At 40.4% G+C, this 27,600-nt stretch overlaps 1 protein-coding gene across 33 annotated transcripts in view; it reads left to right on the forward strand.

Annotated features, from left to right (window-relative positions):
• The window catches only part of RIMS2 (regulating synaptic membrane exocytosis 2), a 448,070-nt gene that overhangs the window by 410,485 nt on the left and 9,985 nt on the right, over positions 1-27,600 (forward strand). The window contains exon 1 of one of the 33 annotated variants that reach the window (XM_084510624.1): positions 19,751-20,068. The exons of the other annotated variants lie outside the window; for them this stretch is intronic. Coding sequence (XP_084366750.1) covers positions 19,942-20,068 — 127 coding nt within the window. The 5' untranslated portion in view covers positions 19,751-19,941. Of the gene's footprint in view, positions 1-19,750; positions 20,069-27,600 lie in introns of those variants that run through there. 33 annotated transcript variants of the gene reach the window in all.

Genomic DNA, 27,600 nt, shown 5'->3' on the forward strand with positions numbered 1-27,600 from the left:
GGTGAGGGAAGTACAGTATGGAGAAAATCAACAATTATATCAGTGAAGGAAGGAGAGTTAAAGCATACACAGGAGAGGACTAAATACCACTATGGGTCTGACTGCTGGTAGGGTGTGGGAATTGGGAACAAGGGAATTAGAGGGAGAACAGCACCAGGGAAGGATATAGTAAGAGAGAAAAGCTTTTGTGAGTGAAAACTGTGTAGGATTGTTTGGGGTGACTAGGAAAATCCTTCTGACAGAAAAGAGTACACGAGCAACTCCAATAGAAATTCATTTTTGTCTTAGGTGTCACGCTTTCTTCTCCCCACTCCTTGTAAACCTTAATTATTTTTCTGTTACCATTTGGGCCCAGTAATTATTTATTGTTAGTGCATCAGCTGTTAGTTTTTAATATCAAACAGCTATATAAGTGTTGTAGTTTCTAATAAGCAAGGACAGTAATTGAAAATCACAGCTTTGATAAGGCAGGAAATCAGATTACAGTTTCACAGACACATCCTCAAGGCAATAAACAAACAAACAAAAAAAGGTGGCTTTGTTAAAAATTCTATTTATTTGGAATTAAAAATGAGTCTGGATTTTTATCTGTTATATTAAGATGCTCTTTAAGGTGCCTTTTTGGAGTATCCTATTTAATTTGGTACTGAAAAGTATGAAGGAAAAATGTGTGACTGGAACAAATTTAGATTCAGCAACCTCAAAGAAAGCAAGCCTCATTTAAACCGTGTGAGATGCACACATTTATGTCATATATACATGCATATAATATACACATATTGCATATATAAATATATTGCATATTTATATATGCAATATGTGTATATTTTATTTTTTATTTTATTTTCCTTTTAACTTAGTTGTCCTACAGATATTAGATGCATCGAAGCCTACACCTCTCTTCTCAGTGGTGCAGTGACCTCACTTCTCTTACTCAGCACACTGCAGTTCTGATGAAATCTTCTGAATCTCTGGAGCTCTCTTATCTCTCTTGCACATCCCCTGCTTAGTGGGAGACAAGCTGTGCAAATGGTGATTGGCCCAGTCCAGCCTCAGCTCAGGATTCCGAATGGGAGCAGTGATTTGCAGCTTTTTGCAGCCATTTATATTCATTAAGCTTGCAGGTCTCTAGAGATATTGGAACTTGACTGCAGTTGTTCAATAGGTCCACAAGTTAGTAAGAAGAAAAAAATATCCACATTGGATTATTTTTTATTACTATTATTATTACATGGCACAATCATATAAGACCATTTTACTTAGGGGATGTCTAGCAGCGACATTTTCAGCTTTCATAAGCAGCTGCAGTACTCTATCAGGTTGAAGATCTGGGCATTGCTGAGCTCCCAGCGCCTCAGGGCTGGACCATAAATATTGATAGTGTGTTTAAGTCCTGACATGGAGCTTTTCTCAGCTTTGCTTCTCAGCCTGGGCAAAGCACAGAGTTGCCAGCTGGATGTATGAAATGGCTTGGATGCTTGGTCATGAAGTTTGTTGTGTCTTTCTGAGGGATTATGTTGTGAATTATGTTGTGAATTAAATTTAAAGCCAAATATCACTAAGCAAAACTAGTAGATGAATGACTTTCTGATGATTAATTTAGAGATGCTGTATTAAAAAATAAATAAATAATTCAGCAACATACAGCAACTAAATCTGGTGTAACAAATTTGTCTGTTTGTAATTTCTTTAATTTTCCTGGTGAAAATGAACACTTTCAGTATATGTGATATATATATATCACATATACATATAGTATATATATAGTATATATATATCACATATATATATAGTATATATACATGTATATATATACTCTATATATAGTATATATCACATATATATACTCTGCTCTAACTGCCTCATTCCTGACTACCAAGGTGAGAAACACTGAGAAAGGCACCAGGCAGTGGTGCGCACGCTGATGCTTTCTCTGGTAGCCAAGCAACAGCTTGATTTCTGCAATGTGTCCACGCAAGCTCTTATGTACGCTGTTAGCTATTCAGGTCCTTTTGTAATGGTTCTACAGTAACGAGGGTATGGGACTTTTTTCTTCCGATCTGTCAAGAGGCAGCTTCAAAAACAATCCAAATGTAAATTGGCTATATTTCAGGCAGGTGTGAGGAAGGACGTAGAACTGCTGAAGGAGAGAAGCGTGAGATTCACGTGCAGGTGTGTACGTGATGTCTTAGTGATGATGATTACTCCCACACGCTCCTTGCTACATTGAAAACACACTAAAACTTCATTATGCAAAGGCTTGACCCCTAAGCAGGAGGAAAATAAATTGAAAGCATGAATGAAATGAAATTAAATTAAAGACTTCACCACGGATTATTTCTGGAGCTGTTCTTTACTGCTCCTTGGCTTAGTAAGCACAGAGTACTTATTTTTACTAGACAGGATTATGACTTAGGAATGATGAGACTTGATATTGCTGCTCTCAGGACAAAAGGAGTTGAGTCTTGGCCTGTTTGTAGAAGAAATTGCAAACAACACTACCTTATAGTAAGCCCCTTCCCCAAAAGTAGACAAGTGCTGTTGTGCTCTACAGTTCTGTGCTGTTCTCCTTACTCACTGCCATGATCACCTTTCTCTCTCCCTTTTTATCACTGTAAATTCAAGCCCATTGACCTGAACTTCTGCACCCTTCAGGATTCTTCCTCCTTATTTTCCTTATTTTCTATCCTTATTTTCTTTGTCATCGAGTCACTTCTGTTCCTTTCACTCTAGCAAGGCTAGATGCACAGATAACATTTAGACTGAAAACAAAAATTAGGCAATTATGTTTGTTTACAACTATGGGTAGACCAATGCAAGGACTGTATTATCAGTATCTATTTAGTGAGCATTTATCAGTAAATTCCTTTGCTTCCTTACAAAATACAGCCTTGCACATTGACATATGAGACAGATGGTCTCTCTTTTACAATTTTAGGCCATCAGGCTTGGGCATGTGGTTGTTCAGTTGTAAGAAACAAAACCAGGCATGTGAACGCAGGGCTTCCTCCCTGTGAATGAAGAGCTAAAATCCAGGACTAGGGGAACTGGAGAAGGGTTTTTATGGGACTTCTCTCTAACTCTGTATATACATATGTGGTAGTATATGGCATGGAAAAAAGTATTTAGATTATTATAATTCAACACAGAGACAAGATGAACACTGAGAAATTAAAAAAAAATTGAGGGGGATACTATTCAGTGGAGAAATGAACGTGAACTATGAGGCAGGGCAGAACTCAATGGAAGTCACTTTTATCAGATTAGTTTGGTGCAGTACTTCTGTTCATGGTTGATATGTAAAGTCTATCACATGCTTAAAATGGTTCTGCCCTACTTGTACTACTATGGAAATCTGTTTTGCTACATACCTGGTGCCCTTCCCACCTCCTGAAAATCATAAATCACAGAATGGTTTGAGTTGGAAGGGACCTTAAAGCCCACCCAGTTCCAGTCCCCTGCCATGGGCAGGGACACCTCCCACCAGCCCAGGTTGCCCAAAGCCCCATCCAGCCTGGCCTTGAGCACCTCCAGGGATGGGGCATCCACAGCTTGTCTGGGCAGCCTGTGCCAGGGTCTCACCACCCTCTGAGTGAAGAGTTTCCTCCTAACATCTAGTCTAAGTCCACCCTCTTTTAGTTTATTCTTCCTTGTTCTATCATTATCTGTCTGATTAAAATGTCACCATCTTTTTTATAAGCCCCCTTTAAGTATTGAAAGGCCACAATAAAATCTTCCTAGAGCCTTCTCTTCTCCAGGATGAACACCTCCAGCCCTCTCAGACTTTCTTCATAGGAGAGGTGCTTCAGCCCTCCAAGTATCTTTGTTGCCCTCCTCTGGACCTGCTCTAACAGCCCCACATCCTTCCTGTGCTGGGGCCTCCAGGCCTGGATGCAGCACTCCAAGTGGGGGCTCACAAGGGCAGAGCAGATGCGGACAATCACCTCCCTCAACCTGCTGGCCACCCCTTTGTTGATGCAGCCGGCCTTCTGAGACGCAGGCACACACTGCTGGCTCATGTTGAGCTTTTCATCCACCAGAATCTCCCAAGTCTTTCTCCACAGGGCTGCTGTCAATGAGTATTATAATAATAATCTCAAACTATTTTTAAGATTCATTCATGCTGTCTGACATGCATTAACAGTATGCCAATAAGCTTATTTCTCATACATCTGCACAGCTTATTTGTCTTAGAATACCAATGACATTTTAGTTTTACCCTAGCCATTAACAGCAGGTATTTGGATACCTTTATGAACATTATTCTATTTTACTTCATCCAGTCATAATAAGTGCTCAGAATTAACAAGCTATGCTGCAGTAATTCCGAAATATGGTCTTAGTAATTCAGAAGAGAACTACTGTATTTCGTTTTATTTTGTGAAAGCAAACAATACTCTATTTGTTCATAAAAGTGGTAACTTGCAGTAATAGAAATACACTATACACATACTGATGAAAAATTATATTGCAAAGAGGCAGGCATAAGCAGAGTGGGGCCATTTCACAATACAGGCGTTTATGCCAGTGAAGGCCATGTGTTCCTTTTAAAACATTTTAATACAATAAAAAACTGCTAACATAGAAGGATAATTACAATGTTACTTGTATTTGTACTGAAAATAAATTGCCAGTACAGACAGACATTTGAGAACCATAAAAGGAACAGGAATGCAACTTCATTCCACTCTAAAATTCATCATTTAGAGGTTCTGAGCATGACCATTATCTTCTGATTTTGCAGTGGTACTTAATACAATGCTAAATAATAAATGTGTAGTCTTGAGAGTGCAGCGTTTTAAAGAAAAGGTCATTAAAGTATCTCAGTCACAAGGTACACAAGTCACAGATGTGTTCCTTTCTGCTGAACTTCAGAACTCTTTAAGAAGTCTGTTCACCTGATCTTTGTATTACCATTTGCTCAGATTTGTTATATTCAGTACTAAAGCATAATATTCATACTATTTTGTATCAGCATCATTGTTTCTTACCCCAGTTAATCTGCTCTTGACTGTTTCTTCCCACCACCTTGCTGACTGAGAAGACTGTCCTGCAGTCAGACCCAAGTATCTCACTAGTTGATCTTCCCAAACAGTGTTGTTGCAAAGTATCAGATGCTGAGGTTTACTGAGCCTTCGTTGCTCTTGTAGAGGAACAGTGAAGCAGGGCAGTTGTTACAAAGCATATAATGCCGCTTGATGAGTGACTGGAAAAAACCCACTCCTGTAAATGTTAAATCTGTTCAAACCTGATGGATTCAAAAGTCCCACAGCAAGGAATAAGCCTCAATGGCCCCCAAGACGTCCCCTGCCACAAAAGACTGTCTCCTCCCAACCCTGATCAAATTGCCAAGTCAGATTTTGGATTCAAGCTGCAAGAACTTGACATGAAATAAAGTGAGGCTAAAGAATCCTCTTTAAAGAAGCAGCTGCATTCTAAATTTGATATTATATATGTATCTTGGCAAACTTCATTCTGTACTGTGATTCTGAGGAAATTTCCTTACCTTTCCTTGAAAAGAAATGTTTGTGGGTTGTGTTTTTTTTCATACAGTGATGCTTTTAAAAACTAAAAATAATTTTCATTTGAAAATTTCAGTCATCCTATACTTGAGTTAGACAGCTTTTATAAAAGTTGAAGATAAATTATTTTTACTGGGAGTCCATTGAGATTAAACACTACAGTTTTTCTCTCCTGGCATCCCTTTATTGTCAATATCCTAAGAAAGGAAAAAAAGTTCACAGAATCATCTAAAAGTCAGCAAATTGTGACTCTGTTGGCTCTAAGCAGAAATTTGAACATTAGGAAGTGAAAGATCCTGTTCAAAAAATGCCCTGCTCTTACGCCTTTTCTTAATAGGTTAGGTACAGCTGGTATTCAGTAGTGAAAAAAAAGATGAAAAAAAGAGGTAGTTTATGAAAAAAAGAGGTAGTTTTCAAGGTATCCATGACAGAAAACACATAAATGTTTATAATATGAAGGTGTCTCTAGAGATAGCTTTTGGGTGCTAATTTGTGTGTTGGAGTTAAAATTTTGGATCAAAGATACAATGTCCTCTTACAAGGTAAAAACAGCCTTCATGTGAAGGTCCACACAGTGTCTAGCAAGGAAACTTGGATGCAATAACAAAGTTTATGACAATTGTGAGAGAGCACAAGCAAACAAAAGAAAAGATTAGTCTGACTAATAGCTCAAAAGCACCTTCCATGACTGTTGATATGAGACCTGCCTAATCTTAACCTGCCGGGCAATAGGCCACCTCTTTTGTGCCCCTTTGTTCCCTCACAGCTGCGGTGGGTCGTGTCTTGCTGTGCAGTTATCCAGCCTCTGTCCTGTGAGTGCTCCTTGGGTGGCAGGCAGAGCTGTCAGAGGGCAGCAGCTCGATGGACCTGCTTCCCACCACCTGGGGACCACTTGGTAGGGACTCGAGGAACTAGAAAAGGCAATGGCCATGTTATTTGGTGCTTTAGTCAGCTGAAAACCGAGTCAGATTCTCTATAATGGGAGTTGTGTGTGTTACCTTAGCACTCAGGAGGAGCGCGGAATATAACCAAAGCCTCTGTGGCCTCTGTAATTGAATCACAATAAAAAAATTGATATATTTCTCTGTTAGTTTCACCCAGTCCAAAAGAATAAATCCAATCTTCCGTGAACTGAACAGTGGCTTGGCAGGTCTCAGGAGATAACCCTCACAACAAGAGCAACTCCTGCTGCTGCCACAGTCTCTCTTTTTCTACTTCCTCTTTTATAATATACTGCAGATTTCCTCTCATGTACATTTTTCATGTGATGACTGAAGATCCTTCTCATGATGAACTTTCCATGCTTCACATCTTTACTTTCCTATAAGAAAGCCCATCCTTGTTCACACTAAATTCAGAAGGGGAAATACTGCGCCCTTTATTAGTCTTCCACCTGGCTTGTTTGTTCAGTTGCCTACATCAAAACTCCTTTTTCCTAGGGTGCTGATTTTGCAAATGGCCTTCCAGGAGCCTTTATGTCCCTGCATATTTTTATCAGTGTCACCTGGACTCAGCAGGTGTTAGGGTTTGTATCTACAGGTTCCTTTATATGACTTGAGCCAGCAATTTTTATTGGTATTTGTCTACAGTCATCTTGCTGTTTCAGCTTCATCTGGGTAGATCAATCTACAAGAAAGGGAGGATTTTTTTTTCCTCTTCCAGTTAAAATTTGGAAGTGATGCTCAGTGGTTTCTCCTAGTCCCTCATAAAATAATTACTGGCACAATTTGCATCAAATCCCAGAGCAAGACATTTCCTAGTTAAACATATACATCTTTGACTCTTGTAATTTGTTGGTGTATGCCTAAGGAGCAATTCCTCTTACTTTGTCATTCATTTATATACCATCTTCATCTAACGTCTTTAAGTTTACTCTGCAGGGCTGTTTGCTGGCTTCCTCTGATGGGGCTCTTTACTTGTTTTCCAACATCTTAGTCACTAACTTCCCTTAGACCTGTTGCAAAATATTCCCTATCTCAAAGACTTCCCTAATTAGGAAGTCTGAAAAGGTTTCCTATTTTTCTCAATAGCTTTATGTCTTCATATAGAGTAAAGTGAAAATCATAGACCGGGTCCATTTTCCTGTCACTCATAAATGAACTTCAGCAGGGATTATCTGATTTATCTTTGTTCTGCAGGATGCAACACAAAGCAAGCATAGTGCCCAAGTCAGAATTTATGTACTAAAAGAGTCATAGGTCCCTTGGTTTAAACACCCAGAGTTGATCACTGCTTTCACAGACTGCTGTCTGAACACAGATTTTTATGTGCTGAGGCTCTCCAAAACTGAAGCAAGATATTTTCATCACTCTTTAAAGCTTAGAAATTGCTCAAAAAATGAGAACATTTATTTATTGTAAAGTCATCTCAAACTGAAATTGTGATTTGATGTTTTCCTGCCTCTGTTTTGACTTCACAGTCAAGCTCTTATGTTGTGTGTTGGTGTTTTTGTTGTTGTTGTTTTTTCCCCCCAAAATAGATGTTACAATTATTAGGAAAAGAATATAACAAAGCAGAGCAGAAATTTAGTATCATTATTCTGTTGTGTGCATCTCTGATGGTTGACAGCCTCAAAGGGGTCACAGAGCTAGAGCAACTATGCAGAAATGCATTAAGAGTGGAGAAAAACATAGATGGGATTTTTTGGTTCAGAAAAAAAAAATGACTGGAGGAGAAAATTGAGAGCTGTGAAAAAAGGTGACTATGGAATGATTTATTCACTGTTCTCACAATACAAGAACTAGGGCACAGCATGCAATTGCCAGGAAAAAAAGTAAGAGGAACTACTTCCTCACAGCACAAAGTTAAACTGTGGGACCTGTTCTGTAGGATACTGTATGGGCCAAATGTATATACTGGCTCAAAAAGAGGTAAGACAAAATGAGGTGGATTGGATGTAGCCATGGCAAGAAGCACTAGAGCCTTTGAGAAAGCCCTTAACTGAGAAAGACAATAAAGTGTCAATGGAACAGAGGTGTTCCTTCCTATGCATGTATTTTATTTTATTTTTTATTTTCTCCCATGCAGTTCTTAGGCATTGGTATTAGCCATACTAACAGACAGAATGTTGAGTAATTGGACATTTGGTTTGTCCTGGTATGGCCGTTTATATTTTCTTATTTTTTGTCCACTTTTGTCCTGGTCTCCTGTTTGGTCTGGGACATGAAAACAGAAGGCTGATTACTGGACTGTGTGGATGTTGGAAACCTGAATTTATGTATGATTTGTTCAATATTGCATTCAGCTCTACAGAGGAACATCTTTTTCCCTTACTCTGAAGGCTTATCCATTGTAAGTTTTATTTGGCTTTTTACAGAAGTCTGAGTAGTTCATATCAATGCTGTTTTTCATTGTTCCAGTTAAACAGCTTAACATTTTATTAAGCTATTTGTCTTTAATCCTGTTTAAGAATACTTATCTCTCCCCTAAGAACAATATTCTAGACATGATGGCAGCTTAATTATAGAAGATTTTGGAGCAAAAAGGAACATAAGTCAGCTGATTCCTGTGCTTACCTGATATACCTCTATGACACCTCAAATGTAAAGTTAATCTGGAGGGGTTCAGGGAATGACTCTATTCACATAGGTGTAAGCAAAGCCAGGAGGTGGCCCTGTGTCTGTAACAGACACTGGTATCAACATTTTGACTGTGAGGTCTGTACCTTTCCATTATATATCACTTTGCACACTGTAAAATATGGTTTAAATGGAAATTTAAAACATTCTGTAAAAGCAAAAAAATTTTCATATGGTCATTTGTTATATGTGTTTAGAGAACATTTTTCCTCTCTTTTCATACATGCAGGTTTGAAGTCATATATATACATGACCCTGAATCTAAAGATATTCCCCAAGCTGACCATAATATTATTATACATGGTGTGACTGACTTAGAGTAGTGTATAGAGAAAATTAGGAGAGGTTTATTCACTAAACTACATTAAAATATTAAATGAAAGCCCCCATTGTAAAATTAGGAAAAGACTCAGCTATCTTTGACGCACTACATAATAATCAGACGTAGAAAAACAGTATTCACATAACTCATTTGCATTAGTGGGTTGCTTCTATTCTAACTGAATTTTGTAGAGCTCTTTAAACAAAAATGCAGAATCCTGATGAAAGTCTGACATTTGTTAAATCCGCAAAAGATTATTTTAGAAAGTAACAATAGCCAGTATTCATACAGAAAAAAAAAAAAAAAGGAATTTTAATTAACAAAATGTGTGTCTATTTTATTTTGTTTGTGAAACAAAAGGACGGGGGGGGGGGGGGGAGGGAGGGAAGAAATAATCAAAGAATTATTGGCTTGACTTTTGGGGTTCTGAGAACCCAGATTTCCTGACAGATCTCTCCAAAATAAGTGGGGGAGAGAGTTTCTCAGCTCCTTTATAGAATAGCTTATGTGCTATTCAGCTGAAATGTATGGAGAATGATTCTATGATCCTATATGTTTTAATAAGAAATGATTTTTATTGATTATTTGCGGGTTATTTTTACATACTGTTTATATACGAGAATATTTCAAAACAAACCTCCGTTAGTACTGAGAGATGTTCAACAGCTGGGCTGCTGTGCTGATTGCTTTTTTCACTTCATCATCAACTCCCATACTTCCTGCAATATAAAAACTGTTAGTATGATATAGATGCAAGCGTGTGTGGATAAACACAAAATGGCATTTCTTGTGTATGTGTATATATATATACATTTACATATATAAATATGTGTGGTCTTATGGACAGACATGTGTGTATGTACCAAAAAGGAGCAGTCCCAGTAGGCAGCTCCACCTGGGCTGTCAGCAGGAGGCAAGCTGCCTGTGAGATCTGCCCTGAAGTGTCCCATGGGCTTCAGGGTGGGAGAAGCAGAGGCCTCAGAAGTTGTTGTATGTTGTACCATCTTTCATCTGTTGGGTTCAAAACCTGATGTGCCTTAACTATACCAGCCCAATAGCTAAAAACATTTTGGGAGTCTCATTTGTATTACTGCTGCTAACTAGCAGCATCAGTAGTTCGTCATTCTGTCTTCCAAGTTTGCTTCTGTTACTTGTGTGGCTGCGTGTAGTTCCTAACTGAGTCAGTAGGTTTTCTATTTTCAGTTAGCATTGGCTGCTAACTTCTCCACAAATAAAAATTCACTAATTTGCCTTAGTTGGTACTCTGGCATGGCAATCTGTTACAATCAGAGTGTTTCAAAGTTTCTTCCCTTGACTATAGAGGGAGCTTGGGAAGCTGGTTTAAACTAGACTCCTACTTTTAATCTGTGCAAGTGAGGAGATGGATCTTGGTGTATCTCAGTGCTACACAGCGTAGCACTGCCACAAATACCTGAGCTGACTCCAAACAACTGACATACTCTGGAGAACTATTTAACCTGCCCAAACCCAGCACTGTTGCAGTTTCCAGTACCTAGGCTGAGTTAAAGTATGAAATTTCACAGAGCATGAACTGTCCAAACAGATTTTTTTTTTTTTTCATCAAATGACTCTTTTAGTCTCTAATCTAGAGAAAGAGCTTTGCACTGATGTGAGACCCTTACTATTAGTGATGGAGATTGCCTTGACCCCTGAAAAAGAATAGAGTTACTGGATTTTGTACTGCTAAATGAGCCATTCTTTGCTAGAATAACCCAAATGTTCATTTTTATTTAAAATAGCTAACAGATAAATGTGATACTATGTGATATACTAAATATGATACTAACAGATAAAGCAAAAGAGAGACATTACAAACTTTCCCTTCCACTGAGGACTTCATAATCCTCACCTCAGTAAGCCAATTTGAATTTACACTGATGAAATGGAAATTGATATGAACTGTCTCCCTATGTATGTGGCTAGGCAAAAATTAGTAGGGTATTATTTGCTAATGCATTTGAAATTGAGAATGTTGACTAAACATGGCAGCAAAAAGTGGCCAGCTGAAAGTAAAGGACCAACCTTTTGAAATACAGTCAAATAGCAAATATAGCATAATCCTAGGAAAACGGATCAAAAGTGTGAAAATTGCTCACAGACACATGCTTATGTGTAGCTTTGCAGATGATCAAGAGGGGCTTGGAGGATGAAAATGTGAGGTACATTTATGATACTTCTTTCACCTCTTTTACACTTCAGGTGACAGCCTAAGTTATACCTGAAGGGTTTGGAGACACATATCTAAGGGAGCTTTGGAAAGTCAGCCAGTGCATGAATTTGCTGTTTTGATGGTTTATGTGAATCACGGGTTTGCACGTGTGCACGAGCTGTGTGCTCAGAGGGTATTTCTATCACACTCGTCCTGTTCAGGAGGTTCGAGCAAAGCAATTTCCAGACATTTCCTTCCACACAGTCAGCTTACTTTAAAAGCACTCAAAGTCTGGGGACTTTATGACTGTGGATTTCCTTTGGTTTTATTAGCAAACCACAGTTTGAAAGATAAATTGAAAGTATTTGCTTCGGTAGAGGTGTATTTCTGTAGCAACTTAAAAATGCTTCCCCTAAAATGTTTCCTCTTAAAATTTAAAAAGAGCTGCATACTGCTATAAGGATTGTAAGACTTTGAAGACCAAGGGTTGTCTTCTCAGCAGACTTGATTCAGTTGTCTGTGGAAGACTTTGAAGGAAATGTGTAGAGCACCATATGCTAGACGAAATCTTAATCATAAATTGCTTTTCCTAGGACTTTCACTTTCCATCTTTTTCTATGACTTACTGTCACACAGTATGCAATCTGATTGCACTATTGGTCTGACACTTGTACCTGAGTTACAGGAGAGGTTATCCATCCAACCTAACCTACCCCATAACCTGGCATAACTGTGCAGGATCTGCTAGCTGCCATGGAAATGCACTGTGGGCTGTTGTTACTCTCCATTTGATGTTTGGTTGCTGCACTTGGTTCAATGTGACAGTCAAACGTGCCAAATGGTGTGATGAATGATACCTGTTGATGACTGGTATGATTTTATTTCTATGTGAATTAACTTAGGAAAAGAAAATATTGCTCTTCTATGTAATATTTGCTCTTTATTGTGCTTAAAATTTTGACCTGGAATTAGACATGCCTGAAAAACATACCTATAATCAATTGAAACAAGAATATGGATACAAGAAAATATTGAGCATTTTGATGTATGAATGTTTTACATGCTTTCATTGTAGTTTACTGTAGATTGTAGCCTATTATATCTTTATGACATCATTCTGTGCTATTTTTAGGCATTCTCTGTTTTTAAGGATTTTTTTTTATCATTTTGGATAGGACACTTTACTAGCTAGAGAAGTAAAATTTATTTCCTAAAGCCCAACGTAGATAAAGAAGCTGAAGTTGCTCAGCGTTTTGCAGGATCCAACACAGGTCAGGTGTGGGGCCAAATTTCTATCAGCACATCTGGTCTGTAGTAAACATTAGCTAGTATTACTACTACTAGTACCAGTAGTATCCTAGTCTATGGAATTTTACAGCTGTCTTTTATTTTCAGTCCCTAAGTATGAAATTATGAAAAGAATAGTGCAGACATATATAATCCAATGTGTACAGATCTAGATGGATAGATATGGTGAAAGGTCACTATTCTTGGAAACTACAAAAATGTGTAAGAAACATGTGTGGCATTTCTGCATACATAACATGAGATATCAGGGAAATAACTTTAAACTGCCATTTTACTTGAATTTAAGTTATTTGGGAAATTTCCCAAATCAGTAGAATCTGTGTTCTTAGCAGTTTGGCATTACATTTCAATTAGGAGATATTTAAGAGGCATGCATCCTACTCTCCATGTATTGGTTTTCCATCCAAGAAGGTGTCAGCGTGTTAGTTATTTCCCTTGAAGGTTGCAATAATGTTTTCAACAGTACTAACCTTTGGCTAAGAGAGCTCTCCCATGCTGAGCAGTTTAGCTAGGCATGAGTATGCTGCCAATGCCCCCTTTTGGCCAGACCATACACCCACCAGCAGTCACTCAGCCACACGGGAAGTGGTGTACACTTAGTACAGGATGATCTGCAAAGCGTGAGAGGTTTCTGAGAGTTACAGGTTACTCAGAGCAATTAAAAATTAACGTGTGTTATGCTGAATCATATTTGAACTCATTAATACCGTGGTAGTGTTGTTAACTGTCTTTTAAACAGCTAACTTGTTTGTTTAATTAAATTAAATATTTGTAGCATAGTGATGTGAAACCAGGTAAGTTCTTCGGCAAGTGAACTTTGTATTTTGTATCTGCAGTCAAATTCCTGCCTGGCAGTCTTAGATCTCCAGTAGTGTCATATCTGAGAGAAACAGGTTTTCTCTGTATTACAGCGTTCAAATACACAGGCTTGATCTCTAGCACTCAGTCCAGCTGGCACAGAATTACCCAAATCCATACTCTGCAACTCTCTTACCTCCAACAGCTTTTGGGAAGAGATTGCTGTCCCACTTTAACTCCCGAAGCTGGGCTTTATCGGAGGAGTGCTAGATGTTCAGCCTGATGCTCTGCTAGAGATGCATCTAACAGCATGGCAGTGAAATGGTCGAGTTCCAGTGCCTCAGGTTGTGCCTTGGTATTGCACTTACTCGGGCAGATGTAGCTGTAGATTACCAGAGTAAAAACAAGCGAAAGAGAAAAATAAAAATGTTTTTCAGCAGCAGTGGGATTTTGGGATTCATGTGGTTGTGTGATCATGGCTGAAGAGACACTGCTATGACTCAAATGCCATGGAAATGAGAGCAGTGTAATGACAACAGCACGCATTCCTCTGCAGGAAAGGCAAACAGAATGAAACCTTACAAAACAAAGCTAAAATTTGTGATTTTGTCAGTTAAACATGACATCAGTAGATAAAAATACATTTCTTTTCTCTAGCTCATTTAGACTTTGTTTGGAGAGCAGTTTTTATTGTTCTTCCTGGCAGGATCCCAGTGCACACCGACTGCCTCAGACTCTCACTCTGTACTCTGTGAATTCAGAGCTGACCGTTCAAGTTCAGGTGTCTCATTAGCAGGCTGAACTCTCTAAGTAGGGCCCCCCTCTAAAACCCTCATTAAGATTTGGAGGCCTCACACCCCATACATTACCTGCCTGGCATGAAATTGGTGCCCTCGATAAGGGTCTGGCACGGGGCTGTGCATGGCATGGGAAGCCTCAAGGGAGCACCGTGGTTGCTGTGCCCCGGAGTATTGCAGATGGTGTGGCACAGGGCCAATGAATCCTGTCTGGGGTATCAAGAGCAACAGATAATGTGATAGGCACAGAACTTTGCAAAATCATCCCCACTTAATATACATTAACCTTCTGCAGGTATGTCAAAATTAGGTTACGGGCTTGCAAGACAAATGTCCCCTTACAGTGCTGGCATTTGGACTCACTGAAGCTTTCCCCACTTGACAATAATGTAATACTCTCCCAAGGTAGACTCATCTAACCAGACCTGCATTTTAGCAGCAGTGTCTCAGCAAACTGTGCTTTCTACACTTTGCAGAGCCAGAGAGCAGTGGGTGACAGATGCATACCTTGCTCTGTCCTCATTTGTCATTTTCACATGCTGTCTGCAAAACACATTTCATCTCAGTACTTCTTTTTAAATATTTTGTCCTTTTTTTTTTTTTTCTGGAAAAATACAAGTATAAAGGTAATAGGGTGCTTTTCCACAGTACAGCTTGTTAAGTAACACCAGCAGATTGCTGCATCAACTCAGGTGCATTACCTCTGCGTATACCTTGTGCTCCCCAAGCTGCTCAAGTGCAGTGTTCCTGCCCTGGTTTTGTCACTTCTATACTGAAGGCTGAATTACAGAGGGAAACAAATCATGTTGCATGAACTTACAGTTTCAGAGAGTAATTACACTGTCTCATGTGAGGCAATTTGAAAACCTTCCATGGGGTACACAGGCAGCTGAAATAATGTTTGAGAGTACATGTGAATACCTGAAGTATGTTTCTAAGCTGATGGATTTGTTTCATTATAAAGAAGGTTATGCCGTGTGGATTTCCCTTCTCAGAGACAAAAAGGTGGGTTAGGATCCAAATAAAGAGAGCAGATAGCCTACATATATGCTTTTTCATATAAAATCGCGTATGTGTGTTTTTTTAACAGATTAATATTGTTTTATGTGGGCTTCTTTCTCAAAAAAAAAAAAAGAAGAAGAAAAACAAAAACTATTTTTACCTTAAAAGAGCATTTACATTTTTATTTCTGTGCTTTTTATTTCTCACCCTGATGAAGCATTATGAAGTAATATATTTTGCTGAGTTCTACAACACCTTGTGGTTTGCAGATTACCTTGTGATCAGGAAGGTGTGAAATTATTTTAATCAAAATAGAAATACTTAGCTGTGTAAAGGTTTCCTGCTCTGGTGCTGACCTCTTAGCTTTTTGTGAGCTAGCTACACTGCATTACTGCAATGACAGGACATTAGCAGCTCTCTCTGTTATTTAGAAGTAGTATGATTTATTTTGGATTTATAGTTTTATGGTAAACATCAGAGGGGAAAGTTAAATATATGTTATTTAAATAAGAATAATATTAGCATTAAAGCAAGAGAGAGACATATTTTTCCAGATTTCTTTCCTTCCATTGTCTAAAAAATTAAATTTGTTTAAAAAATTAAAACTGGTATCTCCATTGATCTGAAAGCATCCTATGTTTCTAGGAAGAAGAATACTAGTACTTCTTCATCCCCACCTTGCTAAAATTTCTAAATTTTATTCTTAGAAATTGAAGTCTGTGTTTTGGAAGAGATATGAAAGCCATTTCTTTCAGCTCTTCAAATCTGTATGTGGTTTTAAAATGTGCAGGCAAAACTTTGAAATGATCCTTACAAGGGCTAAACAACCTAAAGGTAAACTTCCACTGGCACAGACTGTTCAGGAAACGGGAACACTAGGAGCATTTTTCTGGAATTGGGTACCAGCAAATGCAAAACAAACAGCTCTAGTAGAACGCTGTTTTGCTGATATAACCACACTTGGACTAACACCGAGGGAATTCTCCTAGAACATCTGTGTCAGTCAGCAAAGCTATTTTGGTAGAAATCTGTACTGTGGACCTAGCTTGATACTTGGGGTGGAGTTGACCTTACAATAGCAAATGCCAAAAGTATTGGAATGGAAAAATTCACTGTTACTGCTTCAGCAGAAGGAAGAGTGTGGCTCCCTTGATAGGCAATGCTTGGAAAATGCAAAATGTATTGACTTTCAAAAAATGCAATTTAGAAAAGTGGTATTCTGATTGATGTAGGAGTGGTCATTATATCAGGAATCTTTGCAGAGAGAAGGAGACCACTGATGGTTCATGCTGCAAGACTTAGACCATGGACTGGGAGCCATGGCCCTGGGAATATACAGGGAGTCTTGAATGGAGTTCGTGATCATGTTAGTCATGATCAAGGCAAGAACAGTTATTTTTTGTATGTTGGGAAACAGTAAAAACAGCCATTACCTTGTGAAGGACCCATAGCTTTCTGGACCCTGCCCCTTTCATGTGCATGGCTGGAGCTGCCACGCGCTCCTCTCTGCAGGCATGAGAACACCAGCACAGTTCTAACATTATCAAAGTACAGTAAGTAACAGCTTTTTACTACATCTGATACCACTTATACACTGACTGGGAAGTAATTTTGTGACCTTTTCAGTGTATTGCTTTAGCTTAAATATATATATATATAATACCTTATGCTTAATAGTTGATAGGTATAGTGCAAGTTGAAGATAATTGAGATGTGTAGAAGGCTAGGCAGCTTCACTGGCTTTTCTGAAGACAACTGTGATTGAAGCAAACCCTGTATGCAGCAAACAAAAGAAATCTGTGGTCCATGACTGACAGTAGTGCAGAAAAAGTGGTGAAGAAAGGGGCAATAACTTCTTCCCAGTTCCATTCCCAAAATGCATTCCATAACTGCAGGTTTAAAAGGGTCACCTTTCTATAATATCAGTGGACAGGATCCTCTTATGGCAATGTATGCTTTTATCTTGCATTCAGGAGCCAGCTGCTCTGGTGTCAATGCCAGGGTGGTAGTCCTGTTTTCTGCAGTCAAGACATGCGTCTAGACTGCCATCAATTAGATTATTTGTATAATGCACTCGTTATCAAATGTTCCAGGAAAGCCTCCCCAGATCCCAGAACACTGGCAATTGTTGTCTTATCTCAATTCTTTGTCTTTGTTTTCATTCTTCCCATTGAGCCTTTATTTTAAAGGAGGAAAATCAGGAGAGAGAAGCATGTTAAGGAGTCTTGGTGCTTTGTCATATGTTTGCTGAATTGGTGTCTTGTATCACAACCTGCAACTGGGGTAATTTTGAATTGATTATGGATTGTGCAATATTTAAAGTGATTTTCTTGGTACAGACTGATTTTATCAATGATAGTAATACTTCTGTTATATACTGTACAATATTAACAACAGCACTGACTCATTGTAATGCCTGTGGCTGCTAAGACTGTTGAAAGTTTGCTTTTATTTTTATAGATAGAAAACTTTACAGTCAGATCTCTTTAAAATATCTTTATCAATTACTTCAACACATTTCATTATTTTTTGCCAATTAAGTGATAGCTGTATATTAGAGGTTTGTTGTTGTTATTATCATTTGCTTTACAGTCTTTTAGTAACTTACCTTTTTAGAGTAAACTGTAAACAGAAGTTCTCTCTGCAATTCAACTACACTTTAACGTGATGCAGTGCTAGTACAGATGCAAAGGGTGATTTTAGAGGGAGTGCTGCATGTTCTGCAGGCTGAGTGTCCATCTCAAATTGGAGTGCCTCATCCAGTATCATCACCAACTGAATGTACCTTTTGGAATATGGCCTGAGTGAGACATTTATAAGATGTTGAATCCTAGACAAGTTGCTCTGGATATCATGTCTTGCTAGTGCAGAGGAACAGAAGTTTTATCTTGTCCCAAAGTGAGTGCTAGAGGTGTCACATGATGCACATCTTATTAGGAATACTTGATTATAGTTGTCTTAAAATGAAAATATCAGGCATGTAAAAATTGCTGTCACTACAGTGAATTCACTAAGAAGTCATTTTTTTTTTCCTATAGATCGAGTGGTGATCAGTTCTGTCCCTGAGTGCTGAATTTATGATGGGTTTTCATTCAGCAGCAAAGCACAACTCTGTTGACTGTTCAAGATCTTTTATTATTATCCAAGCACAAATAGCATTTTTCAGTCATCAACTCAATGGAATACACTCCAGGTGTAGCTCTATAAACAATTTTTGTGATGTTTTGTTTGGCTTCAAACTGGCATTTTTACTGTGGAGTTTGTTAGATCAAAACCTGAATATCATTTACTATTATTTGGGTGGATTTAAAGACTTCTGAAAGACAACAGGGGAAAAAAAATCACGTGTACTAATGTTGTGGTTTAAAGCGCCAGTAGCAAAACAACAGCCATGTGCAGGGTTTGGTACTGCTTCTGCATTGTTGTGAACTATAGGGGAAGGAGTTGTTGATGCTGCAAAAGACAGCAGTAAGTTGATGGTTTTAATGATGTCCTGTGCTTTAGTTTCTTACCGTTTGGGGGGACAATTTGCCAAATGCTATACACAGCATTAATAAATCATCCTGGATAAGCAGAAAGGTAAATGGTGGTGAGAACATAGCAATAAAATCAAAAATGCAAATGATGTACCGGAGCTAGGAGCAAAGTGTGTGAATTCAGAAAAGACACCCTTGCATCTGCAAAGGATGTAGGTGTGTGTTAGAAGTTTGAAGCTTCTGAAGCTTTGCTTTAGAAGTGAAGGAGCTTCGCTTGAAGTGAAGGAGCGGTGTGGGATTTGCCTCTTGTTGCAGGGCTGATTCCTCACTGGGTGTTGGACCACTGGCAGCGGGCAGAGCTGAAACAGAGGGGGCAGAAATGAAACCAGGAGCCCTTCTGTGCTGTGCGGGTGACGGAGCCCTGGCACAGGCTGCCCAGAGGCTGTGGGGTCTCCTCCTTGGAGCCCTTCAGCAGCCGCCTGGACGTGGTGCTGGGCACCCTGTTCTGGGTGTCCCTGCTTGGCCACGGGTGGCACCGGCTGGATCCAGAGGTGCCACGGGTGGCCAGCCTCAGCCACCCCGTTCCCCTCAGCCCCGTTCGTGCCTCAGGTGCCGTACCGGCTCTGCCTCAGCCTCTCAGCCTCTCCCCCCGTCCCGACCCATGCAGGCGGTGCCTGCGGGGCGCCGCCTTCCCCACAGGGCGGCCGGGCCCGCCCCCGCCTGCCCACCCGGCGCCGCCCGCTCTCGGCTCGCCCCGCTGACAGGCGCCGGCCCTGCCCTGCCCTGCCCGGCCCGCCTCGCCTCATCCCCACCGCGAGCGGCGGAGCCGGCGGAGCCATCGCCGAGCCGGGCGGCTCGCAGCCCGCCCAGCGCTCCCTTCTCTCCGTACCCTCCCTCCATCCCTCCCTCCCGCCGCCAAGACGCCGCGCTTCTTGTACCGCGCCAAGGGCGGGTGCCGCTCGGCCAAGATGGGCCGGCAGACGGCGGCCGGCGGGCGCAGCATGCAGCGCTCGCAGAGCCGGAGCAGCCTGTCCGCCTCCTTCGAGGCGCTGGCCGTGTACTTCCCCTGCATGAACTCTCTGGAGGAGGACGGAGGTGAGGGGACGGGGACGGGCGGGTACGGGGCCGGGGGGCACGGCAGCTGGCAGGGGGCTTTTGGGGTGGCTGGAGTGAGCGGAGAGTCCAGGTGGAGCTTGCAGGTCTCACACCCGGCTGTCTCTGCTCCCTAAAGTCAGCCCCGGCTGTAAAGCACGCTCGTAATTTCCATACGTTTGTTGCAGGACCAGAACTTCACATGGCAAAGAGGAGGAATGCAGGGGGATCTGGCTTCATGTAACTGGGGGGGAGCCCTGGAGAACCTGAGAAATAAAAAGTCCTGGTTCCTGTCTGGGATGTGTGTAACAGATGTGTGTGTGTGCTCAGACACAGCACCAAACCCTCCCAGGGACAAAAGTTGTGTTTCGTGAGTTTACTTTGAAAATCCTGCTTTTGTAAAGAAAACGTTTAAATGTATTTACATGAGCTTAGTCTTCCTAGTGTTTATCAGAAATCATTTAAACTTCTTAATTTCGTTGACATTAGTTGAGCACATCACACCTTTGGTAGATTTTAGCAATATCAAATCAAGATATCAGTATTTGTACAATCCCACTTGACAGTCTTATATCAGCTGTGTGTGCGCACCATTCATAATCTGCATTTAAAACATAGCATATATCACCTTCCGCATCCCAGGTCGAGAGTTCAGTGGCATATGTTTGTCCCCAGCCTTCACGTGTCTTGATTTATCTTTCCATGTGCAGCAGTCGCTGAAGTGTCATCCCCAGAGCGTCTTTCCGTGCTGATGAGGATGCCGAGGTTGGTGCCTTGCCTTTGCCCTGGTCCCTGCTCAGGGACTGGTCGGGTTGGCTCTTAATGTAGAAAATAGGGAGCTCCTCCCTGGGGCAAAATGTGCTGTCCTTCAGTACTCTCATCTGTTCCCTGCCATGAACAGAGAAATGAACTGCAAAATATTGCCGGTAGACTGAAGGGTAGGCTTCAGAGGGCATTTTGTTTAATCTTTTGACATGCTAATAAACTCTGCGGATGAAAACACACATTTTTAAAGGACTGAAAATATCATAAATTATGCTAAAATGCTTAGGTATTCTTTAAAGGTTGTTCCATCCATTCCAGAACAGTTGTCTCTTCAGTCCTGATTCTTAGTTACAATAATGGCATTAGCCCAGTGTGAAATCAGAGTATTGATTTGTATTGTTCTGGTCTGTTTTCTTTACTTCTCTAGGAAAAGAAAATAATGATTTATTCCTCAGTTGAGACCCGTCTATGTTTAAAGCTATTCACTGACTTGAAGAAATCTGAACTTTATGGAAATCAATAGAAGAATACCTGTTAGTTTAATGTTAATTCAATTGTAATGATTTATTTCGTTTGTGCTGGCAAGTTATTTAAAAAGTAGTGTTAAACGACTATATACAGGTTTTTTTTACATGTTGTGTTTATTTAAGTTATCTGATCCTATGTAGATGTAGGCTACGCTTTAAAATGCATTTCGTGTAGTTCAAATGAAAAAGCAGAGATGCAATTGCTGTGTAGTTTCTGCACAGCTGAGTCTCTGCTGCCTGAGCCTTCAGACACACCAGGTCACAGAGGCATGGCGGGCATGACAGCTGAGCTGCTTTCCCTAGTGCACTCACTGGGGTTATAAAGAAAAAAATAAAAAGCTGTGTTTTTTGTGTTTTTTTTTTTTTGAATGCAAATCACCTCTGTGCCCTATTTTAATTTGTTGTCTTCTGGATGCTTTTACGCAATTATATTTTTGTACCCGCAGTGTCCTTAAGTTGTTGTGGTATGTGTGCTCCCATGTTTGTGTACTTACTGCTTTACACTTTAATCTGTAAAAGATAAATGTTAAACCCACTACATAAGTTATACATCCTCAAGAGGTAGTTATTTTTGTGTATGATGAATAGGTTAAAAAAAAAAAAAGATAACCCACTACACAGAGGTGCTTTTACATTTTCCACTCAGTCACACTTTTAATACAAATAGAAAATCTGTTCTTGTTGAGGCATTTATTTATGATGCACCCTTGAAGACTTATGTTCATTAGCTGCTGAAATGAATACGCTGGCCCATAGGTATGCCTTTGGGTAGGAAAGTACATCTGTAATGTCAAGTTTCAAAGTCACGAAAAAGTAAGTCAAAAGAAGGTATTAATAGGAACAAATTCAGAAGCCATTTTAGAACACCATGAATGAGAAGACAGATTTGAGTGTCAGTTGATGAAGAAAGGAGACTTCTTCAGCCCTGGCATCCAAGCTGTGATGCGCTGAAGAGGCTGTGGAGAGGCTGCAGGTTTCCAGCTCAGTGGCAGGCATGAACTTGTCATGGGTTGGCCAGGTTTACAGCCCAGGGCTCTGATACTGGTCCTTGTGTTTCTGACTTGCTAATCAGCTACGCGAGTCCTTCAGGTTTGCCCCCCAATATTTTTTCCATTGTTAGTGTACTTCTGGTAGCTGTGCTTGTGCACACCCAGAATTAACACTTCATGTGGTACCAGAGCAGATTACATCTGTTATGGAAGTGTCAAGGTTTTCAGAAGATGTCTTTAGTATATTTTGTTACCTTTGTGGATAATAGAGGGCACAGCCTGCATCCTAAAGTGGGAATTAGCATCACCTGGTGCTCGGAACAGATTCAAATTACGTGGATGTCATCGAAGAGAGGCATGCGGTGTGAATCTTGAAGCTGCTCTTGAAGCATCTTGAGCCTCACATTTTGTCTCTTAATCCTGGCTCTGTTGAAGTTAAAGGAAACTTTGTCATTAAATTCAAACAACTGGGGAGTTTCAAATGTAAATGTTTGTGACATTGTTTTAGACATCTGTGTAGCGATAATGCGAAATTTCACGCACATAAGATATTTAAAAGCGGTGGATTTGAGTTTACTAAAGTTTCCTGTGGTCGACTGGAAAATGTGCTTGAGCAAGTGAATTTTTGCATGCAGGACTGAAGGTTATCCAGCACACACAGAGGAAGGCAGAGGCTCGGATCACATGTGGTCACTAGAAAGCTTATGTCTGCTTTTACAAGTGGGATTGTTAACTTGGTGTTTCCTCACATTACACAGCGTGTATTGTTTGCTGTACTAAATTTGTGCTACACTTTCCGTTTTATGCTCCTTACATTCACTTCTGCCTTGCATTTACACTGAGGTGTTGATTTGTGCTGTTAAATGGCAGGTTGTCAGGAGTGCAGCCATGGAAAAGCCACTCGTGGCAATACCTGCATGCAGAAATATGCCCTCCAAAAGGGATTGTATTTCAATCTAATGTCGTCTTCACCAAAACACTGAGTTTTTGGGTGGTAGCAAAGCTGTGAGATTCAAGAGGAAAATCAAATGCTTTGCAGGTGCTGAAGACAATTCGAGAGATAATTTATGATAATTTAAGACATAAATTAATTCAGAAAGAACTGGAAGGCATCTTGGTCTCCCAGTATGTTAGAAAAACAAAAGGCAATTGGAGAGAGGGGAAAAAAAAAAGCCACAGAATGTTCTCCAGCCCAAGACAATCATGCCAGAAATAGCAGGAATGAGTTTTGCTAGCTGAGGAGAATATACATTGCAGTTCTGCATAGTGATGTCTGCCAAAAGAAGTTTCTTGAGTGTGGCCACAGGGGTTCAGTAGGAATCAAACCCGTTGCATGCTGCTGTTAGCTAGCTGGTAGCTATCTGGAAACCTGGTTGGAAAAGTTATTTGATCACGTAGGTGCGAGCAGGAGTGTGCCACTGATGCCAGTGAGTGAAGGAGCAGGACTTGAAACATGTCTTTGACTGCTCACTTGAGCACTATTATTGATTTCAGTGGCATTGTTCACAGATTAATCATCTGCTCGTTGGTAGAGCTGGAATAAAGCTGTGCAGTTCCTGGATTCAGTTCCTGTGGTTAGGCCACCAGATCACGCTGTCCCTCTGGAGGTCCCAGTAGACAATAACAAGCAGACAATAATTTAACCAGAAATAGAAAATGGGGGAAGTAGTAACAATAAATTCATTAACACAGTAATTATTAAAGTGAAGAGGATCCTGCACATGAAGCCGTTATGCTTTAAAATTGTCCTCTTAAAAAGAATAAAGTAATAGCAGGACTATCAGGCGGTGAAGAAAATGAGAGTAGCTACATCTTCTTGGGGGAATTGGCCTATTTTTTGGCCTTGGTGGTAAAGATGACCTTGCTTGCATGGAATGTGCAGAGGCAGAGTCGAGGTGGAAGGTGAGAGAAGGGTATTTTGTCCTGTGGAAAGGTGTCAGCTGTAAAGGACAAAGCTTTAAGGAGCACAGGCTCGAATGATGCTAACACACCAGAGGCTGGCTACTGTGTATCCCCTGCGAAAGTGGGGTGGCTCATGTGGAGGATAAAAATCACTCAACAGAATCTGTATGACGTTAAATTTTATGCTTTGTTTGCTGCTACCACACTGCCTGGGGACTGACTCCAGTCCACCTCTCCGTCCATGCTGCAGGGCTGGCTCTCCCACCTGCACAGCTCCTCTGGTTGGCTCCAGGGCAGGCAGAGGTAGCACAGAAGTCATTTCCAGCAATTTTTGTCTGCCTTTTCAGTCCCAAGGCAGATAAAACCTTTTGAAAAAGAAGCATAGGAATAGCTATACTGCTGCCAGCAAAGCAGAGAATGTGGCTTGAACAAAACACGTGGAGTCTGGGGACTGGCTGGAAAACCAACAGAGGAGAGTGGAGGAGAAGGGTTGACATTCAAAGAAAGTATAGCATGCTTCAGCTGACTGTATGATGGAAATGCCCAGCAGAGTTTTAAATCTGTATTTCTCATATTTGTTGTGTTACACAGCAGCATCTACCTGAACAGCTCGGGTATGGCTGCGTCAGCAGCTGTGAACATAAACCTGAAAAAACCTGTCCGAGTTAAATCAACATGCTGTAATTGTCATTGTCAGTGGCAAGGTCAACAGCGTAGCAGAGCGGTGGCTGGCTGCGTTGCCGCTTTTTCAATTGCAGAGGTAAATGTTTAACAGCAGTGCTTTGAAAATGGGTCATTACAGTGTGAAACGTCGGAGTTTGGGGAGCTGCGGTTATTTAAATAACGGTATTTGCATGGTACCATTACTCATTTTAGACAAAGCTAAGAGGAAGATCTGTTCCTAATTTGTGTAATCTCAGTAGCCATCCAACTACTTGGCACCATCTATCTCATTAGACCCTAACAGAGGATGTTGAATTGTTTCAACACGCTCACTACATCATTCAAAACTGCTGCACAGATCCTTCTGATAATGTATGTAATCATTCCAGCTATACTAAAAATAAACAAGATTGGGCTAAAGAATGCTGTTAGTGTTGTTATGTATTTAGAAAATACATCCCAATTCATGTAATACAAAAATGAAGAGCAATTGTGAGCTCCTCGTTACAGAAACACTTCACTGTTTCAGAAGTTGTAATCTGCTCTTGGCGCTGCGTGGAATAACTGTCATTAATGAGCACACAAGGATGCTCTTCATCCAGGAAAATGTGCATATAAACCTAATAGCATTATAACACAGAACTGCAGCGATGGTTTCTTTTTACTCAAGATGGTCGTCCTTTGTCATTGGCAAAATCAAAGGCTGGGTTTAGAGGTTGCTCATGGTGAAGATGTGCACCTAGCTAGCGATTCCTTATGTAAACGGTATGTAAAATTAGAATGTAATACTACAAAATTGCTTGCTCTATTTTTTCAGGATTTTAATAGCCTGGGGATAAGGCTGATTTCCCGCTGCTTTGCACTTTCTGTAGTCAAGCAAATTGCGGTACGGGATGTACAGAGTGGGTATAAAATCCTACCTATCTGCTTATGCACAAAGTCAGACCTATTCTGTCTGAATTGCCAGATCACCAATCTCTATGGGATCACAGCTAAGTGAGGGTACCCAATATGCTGTTCATTCGGGTCACTTGGCAATGGGGCATGCAGCTGTGGGCTGAAAAGCAAAACTCTTCTTTGGTGTCACATCTTTGTGTTTAGCTTTACAGCAATCCTAAGAGGCTTTTGGCTGGTGGGTCCTCCAGCCACACGTACAAGAGTCATGGTCTTACCCGTAACAGAAGCAGAGACTGCTGCAATGGTGCTGGAAATGCCTGAGTGGCTGTGTACGGTTGTGTTGTCCTTCTCAGCCTACTAGTAAAATAAAAAATAAAACAAAGTAGCACAAGCATAATCAGGATGTCCTGATCACTCATGGGCCAAGTAGGCAGTTAAATATATATATATATATATATATATATTAAATGTTTTCTTTGCTTATAAAATCAAAAAGTGTATATTGTTATCATTTCAATAGGGCACGCTTGGTGTTTGATTGTGCCTTTTAAAATGTTCTTAGGTAAGTGTTTATCACATAAGTTTTGTATTTGAAAAGCTGGAAAGCTGTAAAGATTAAGTTAGAAAGTAAAAATGCATAGCTGAAGCTTTTTTCTCTAAATACAGCAGCTCCTGATATCAGTACAATGAATATGGAGGTGAAAAAAAAAAAAAAGGCATTCTTTTCTGAAATATTAAGAGAAGTTGGGATTATGTATGGAAATGGGGGGTTTCTGTTTCAGTGTGTACTGTGAAGTATGCACTTCTACATTATACTTAAAAATGTCCTTCACTGTGTCAATACTGCAGCCAAAATCTGTACTCAACATCCTTAAAACAAGAAATCCAACCAAAAGTCTTGAAAGCTGGTTTGCTGTCATATGGTAGGGGCCAAGTAACCAACAGAGAAGTGGAGATCCCAGAGGATGGCAGGAACACCAGTAACGCCAGCACCCATCCAGACTGGTTCCCTGGGGTGGCTCCCAGCGTGCTGGGGGGCTGTTATCAGAGGTAATTTCCTTGTCAGGAGAATTGACCGAGCTCCAGACCCTGCTGCTGCGGTTCCCTTTATGCCAAGCTGGGATCTCCAGAGCATGGTGCGCAGCACAGGTGTTGAAAAGAAGCTGAAAGCTGTCAGAGGCAGCAATGTGTCAATTTTGTATGTAGCATGCTCAGTACCGATTCTGTATAATAATACAGGGGATACAGGAATTTTAGAAACATTAAAGTAATTATCATGTATGGGAAATACAGTTCTTGTTAATACCTCAGTCTTGTAAAAATATTTTAAAAGCTCTTGGGATCACAAGTGTTGAAAAGCTTGAAGTGATGCCCCACGCAGACAAAAGCAATTTCTGTTGTCTGATGCTCTTAAATATTTGCAGAAGGATCAGTTAAAACTATCAGGAGAATGAAAATGAGCAGAGCAGGGAAATTAAAGTGGCAGAATACAACTTTAAACACATTGAGAAGTGGGAGGGAATAAGGAGCAGGTGCCTGCCTTAAACCACAGCATTGCCTGGGAGCAGCATGTGGTGAACTGACCTCACATCACACAGCCACAACAAGCCAGGGGGGATCTTTTCCAGATTGGAAGTATGAGCAGCCTTGCCATGAAAGGGAAATGAAATACAGACAAAAGGATGCTGCAATTTAGTCTGAGCTTTTTATCCCATGAACAGACAAGATTTTTGATGGCTGCCTCTTGAGTCCCGTATATGGGAGTTCAATGAGAATGGGACCCGATTTGCAG

This window comes from Aythya ferina (assembly GCF_964211825.1).
Source record: "Aythya ferina genome assembly, chromosome: 2".
Lineage (NCBI taxonomy): Eukaryota > Metazoa > Chordata > Aves > Anseriformes > Anatidae > Aythya > Aythya ferina.